General features: G+C 37.3%; 1 protein-coding gene across 1 annotated transcript; it reads right to left on the reverse strand.

Annotated features, from left to right (window-relative positions):
- Positions 1-494: 494 nt before the first annotated feature.
- LOC107481111 (transcription factor BHLH089) lies at positions 495-3182 on the reverse strand. Its single transcript, XM_052258517.1, has 6 exons — positions 2595-3182; positions 2306-2430; positions 2044-2109; positions 1744-1812; positions 1593-1664; positions 495-1087 (listed from the first exon to the last, which is right to left on the reverse strand). The coding sequence occupies exons 1-6, from the start codon at positions 2977-2979 to the stop codon at positions 959-961; spliced, it is 846 nt and encodes a 281-aa protein (XP_052114477.1). The 5' UTR covers positions 2980-3182; the 3' UTR covers positions 495-958.
- Positions 3183-5666: the final 2484 nt, after the last annotated feature.

A 5666-nucleotide genomic window follows, 5' to 3' on the forward strand; every position in this document is an offset into this window, starting at 1 on the left:
TTGTACTGCTAAGGAAACTCGTCAACAGTTCACGATCTCCAAATCAAGACTCTATCACTATGTGATGCATATTTAATTATTTAGGGGAATCTAGTTTCCCTGTTTGCATAAATTATTCTCAGAGAATGCATTCACGCATGTACTCGTTAGTTGTTAAACCACAAAACGAGATGAAAGGAAAAATCACAGGGTAAATAAGGTATGACATAAAGCTCATCTGAATCACTAATGATATCTTGCCCATATAAGATCATGAAAATAAGAGATTTCACGATATTATTTTACAACTAATGTTGATGACGTAATCAAAGTATCCATGGTCCAACTTTAGTTTGGAGAATATTAGACATCTTCATGTCTAGCAATATCTAGTTGCTACAATTTGATTCCAGCAAATATCAAGTGTTTCTATGGAATATCTTATCAGAAGTCTATAATATGGCAAAGATATTTTTGCTGCACTCAAATGGGTAGTGTAACATGCCAAAAATGAATTTAACAAAGTTCTATTTGCTTCATTTATTCAACATTTCTTTCACAAACAAACACCAATGTTGAGAGACTATTACACAATATGTAAGCATTATGTATTCAGGACAAGCAATAACATTCTTTTACAACAAGAATAATCATTTTTAAGTGGTTATGTTGGGTATCACCACGGAAAAGCCTGAAGAAGAGTCCACTATACTACATACTCTTGAGTAAATCAATTCATTTTCCAACACAGAACATAATGGGGGATCCTTAAAATACTAACTAAAGCAGTCGTGAAAACGATAATAGCTCCATGTGTAGAAAATGGGGAGGAGGTGCTCATTAGACTTAACACCTTCAGTATACCATTTGCTTTCTTTTTTCTTTTTTCTTTTCTTTTTTCTTTTCTGGGAGCCACTGGACGGCGGAATAATACTGCTTGTTTATGCATTTTTATTACAATGTAAAGGGATTTCACAGGCTACGTTGCTCTTTCGAAAGCACCTCCTACCTGCATATGTAACCACTCTGGGGAAGAACCTCTGCTATAGTCTCTAGTAGCCTGAGAACCAAATGGCAAGCTCGCCGGATCAAATGTTTGCTGACCAAACTGAAACAGAAATTGATGTCTTTTAAGAATCAAGACTACTCAACAAGGATGAAACATAGAATTATAATTGTTTGGCTTTGTTATTGTCAACCAAATATAGAAATTTTCACTCCTGGTTTCTTTAAAGCGCCAGAAGCATTTCATTTATTGGCAAATGAAACAAAAATGTCAACTATGGTATATTGATGTTTGCTTGATTGATTTTTTAGATGAAAACATGAGAAGAAGTGGCACTTTCTTGGTATTGATATCAAAATCATCTTCAGTGTTGTCTTTAAAAACAAAACTCTTTCTTTCTCTTTCTTTTTTAAACCAGGAGGAAAAAAGAGAAAGCTCTTTAAGATTGAAAAGGTCAAGAGTATGACTCAAGAATAGATGCCTTGCATAGCAACAGGTAAAATCATACTGAAAAGAATTATCAGAAGGAAGAATTTCAAAGAAAGGGGATAATATCAAGCTTTCAACAAAATTCGACGTCCCAATATAAAAACCGTTGAAGGCTTACATCTTTAGGAGGAAAAGCTTCAATGCCAGTGTTCAGTCTTGAATTCACTGCTTCAAGCTTCATTGACAAAAACTGTAAAACCCAATAACCAACATCAACTACAAAAACATTATAATTTCATAACTACCAAAATCAGGGTAAAAATTGATACCTCAACTTGACGCTGAAGGGATTGGATATAATTAATTATCTCATCAAGGACCAATGCTTTTCCAATAACCTGAATTAAAGAAAATACAGTAAGGAATGATTTTCAGATGTGTTATCAATATGGTCGCGTTACTAGACAGTAGTATACAATACTAACATCCGAATATGACATTATTCATTGCTTTTCTGACTGAATTAACATAATTTCCACCCATTTCTTCTTCTTTTTTTCCCATTTCTGATTTATGCACACATATTCCATGAGAGCAGAAAAGAGGTTCAACTGGTAGAAAAACAATACCTTATTACAACCAGGGACCAAATCCTGAAGAATTTTCATCCTTTCACTAATCTTTTCCCTTCTAGCCTGTCACCAGTGAGAAAAATAGTCAATTTTACCCTAATTGCAACAGATCCATAAATTCAATATCTCCTAAAAATTAACAACCACCGCGCCCAAAAAACAAAGGCAAGATTATGATATGACTTATCATTTAATGAACCATCCTTATGGAAGTTTATCATTACAACTACAGAAACAAAAACTGTAGGATTAGAATTACTCTTTCAGCAAGACTGTGGCTATCAGTAGCTTGACCCCTTCTGGCTCGGACGTGGATGTAATCTTGCCTAGGAGGGTCAGGTGGTGGTGTCTGATTATTTTGGTCCGCAGGCTTTCCTGAACTAACTACATAAACAAATTGCAACTAGATGCAATCAGAAAGTATAACATGAACTATGATTATCATTAGATGCAGATCCATTTTCATTATTTTAACTGAAACAGAGAAAACAAAAATACTAGCATTGAACATGATTTTTCCATTTAATTCTCTCTTATTAATTCGAGACACAGTAAATTAGTTGTAGTAATTGGATAAACAGAGGCAATAATGAAAATTACCACGGCATTAGGTGCAACATTGCTGGTGGAAACACCCTTAGGGGATTCCTCCTCTGATTCACGCCTCTTCCTACTACCACCGCCACCGCCACCGCCACCGCCACCGCTGGCCGCCTTCTGTTCTGAAGCAACCGCTCCAGGTTCCCGGTTGGGACCGGCAATGAAATCCCCAAACTGTCCCAAGCCAAACTGCGGCCTCCTGAGCCCCAAGGCGCCGCCTCCAGCAGCGTTGACGGCCTGCGGAAACGGCCAGATCTCCGCCAAGCTAAACGGCACCGTATTGCCTCCCCCATTCCCAAACGAGCCCTCGTTCATCATCGCACCCGGATCCATTCCAAAACCAATCGGGTCGCCCGAATCCAAACCAGCAAGAAATCAGCTCAACACCACCATTCACCAAAAGAACTGAAACCTCGCAGAAACAATAGAGTGCTCCTTAAGCACCTTAGAAGCAAACACAACACTCACAGAGAAAAGAAGAGAGAGAGAGGGGTCTTAGCTTTCGTGTGTGATCTCCTTGGACAGTGGAGAATGGTGCGCGCAGTGTGTTTATATCTCTCACTCTCTCACACTCACCTCGGTAGCTGCGCACCAAGTCGCTTCCGCTGAGGTTTCTCGGTCTTCCTTTCCCTGCCGTTCGATTGAACTACCCTCCATAGGGACCCCCTTCATCTCTGCCGTTTATTTGTTTCGTCCAATCAACATCTGCCACGTAAGAGGGGGCTTCGATGGGGCTCGGGATCTGAGAGACTGGGGAAGGGGTGCGCTATAATTAATCATTGTTTTCATTTCGATAACTTTAGTGAGAGGGGTCAATTTGTGATAAAGTTCTTAATAATGATAGTTATGGATTTTTAATTAGGAACTAACACTACTACACTCACTACTACTAAACTATTATTCTTTTTTCTTTTTTTTTATAGTCACAAAAGTCAATAAAATTTAGGACTAAAACAAGTTACTAGAGTTTTCTTTTTTTTTAGTTTAACTTTTGTGAATTTTTATAAGTGGCTAATATTTAGTTGTTCACTATTTTCAATGGACTTACAATGTCTAAGCTATGTTAATTTTCTAATTCGATAATTGTTCGATAAATTTAATTAATATAACATGTAAGATCCATATTTTCTATTAGCTTTAGATTAAATAAAATGAATTCCATATATGTACATTTCAAAAAAAAATCAGTCATAATCAATATATGGAATACTACTGAATTAGTCCTACTACTGATTTTTTTTTATTAGTCCAATAATGAAATACTCATGATAACTACTATTTTATTTGATTTATATGCTCATCATTCAAATAAAATTGTAGGGCAACTCCTAAATTGTAAAATTAGCATAACTTTAAAAAAAATTATGGGAAAAGTAGGCGGTGTTTTGGATGAAAATTAAAGAAGGCCCACAAGCTAAACTGGTTCAGTATGGAGTTTGTTTTGATGTTGACACTAATCTTGTCCACTAATGCTGATCCGTTTTGTTTCTTTGGTTCCTCTCAATTTAATTTCTTTTTTTTTTTCTCTTCCCATGTTTGATGTACCAGGATGTCCCCCACTTTGTTGGATAATAATTCAAGGTCCCATTTCCTAGCTATAATAATTATCAATTAAGTGAAATAACACTACTAAAGACATGGATTAATGAAAGCCAAAAGTAGCACCTTGTTAATATCATCTCCTTTGGCTTCGATTAGATGAACATACAAAACAAACGGACAGAGAGGGGGTTGTAATTAATAGTAATAGTAATAGTAATTAATTCAAGGGCATTTAGTTAAAGGTATTGTTAACATGTGTCCTAAACAAACAACAACAACAACAAAAACAACAAAGCCTTATCCCACTAAGTGGGGTCGGCTACATGAATCAAACGACGCCATTGTGCTCTGTCATGTATCATGTCTACAGAGAGACCGTTTACATGTAGATCTCGTTTGACCACCTCATGGATGGTCTTCTTAGGTCTTCCTCTGCCTTTCGCCCTTTGTCTATCTTCCATCTCATCCACCCTCCTGACTGGATGTTCTATCGGTCTTCTTCTCACATGTCCAAACTACCTGAGACGCGATTCAACCATCTTTTCCACAATAGGGGCTACTCCAACTCTCTCCCTTATATCTTCATTCCTTATTTTATCCAATCGCGTATGACCACTCATCCATCTCAACATCTTCATCTCTGCCACACTCAGCTTATGTTCGTGCTCTCCTTTAGCCGCCCAACACTCCGTACCATAAAGCATAGCCGGTCTTATAGCGGTGCGATAGAATTTACCTTTAAGTTTTAAAGGCACTTTTTTGCCGTGTATAAAACTAGACGCACTCTGCCATTTTGACCAACCTACGTGGATCCTATGATTTACATCTTGTTCAATCTCTCTATTATCCTATATGATGCATCCAATATACTTAAAACTTTTAACTTTTTGTAGGATGTTTTCTCCAATTATCCTGTATGATGCACCCAAGATACTTAAAATTTTTAACTTTTCGTAGGGTGTTCTCTCCAATTTTCACCTCTATATTGGAGTTTTCCCTTCTTAGACTGAACTTACATTCCATATATTCCGTCTTGCTACGGCTTATGCGCAGACCATATACTTCTAGAGCTTCTCTCCATAACTCCAACTTCTTATTTAGGCCTTCCCTTGACTCTCCCATAAGGACGATATCATCGGCAAAAAGCATGCACCATGGCACAAGCTCTTGGATGTGCTCTGTGAGTACTTCTAAGACTAATGTGAAAAGGTATGGACTTAAGGATGATCCCTGGTGTAATCCTATACCAATAGGGAATTCCTCTGTCACACCACCTTGAGTCTTCACACTAGTTGTGGCCCCATCATACATGTCTTTAATTGCCCTAATATATGCGATCCTTACTCTCCTCTTTTCTAAAACCTTCCATAAGACCTCCCTTGGTACCCTATCATACGCTTTTTCCAAATCAATAAACACCATGTGTAGATCCCTTTTATTACTACGATACCTCTCCATCATCCTTCTTAATAGGTATA

This window comes from Arachis duranensis, chromosome 3, assembly GCF_000817695.3.
Source record: "Arachis duranensis cultivar V14167 chromosome 3, aradu.V14167.gnm2.J7QH, whole genome shotgun sequence".
Classification (NCBI taxonomy): domain Eukaryota; kingdom Viridiplantae; phylum Streptophyta; class Magnoliopsida; order Fabales; family Fabaceae; genus Arachis; species Arachis duranensis.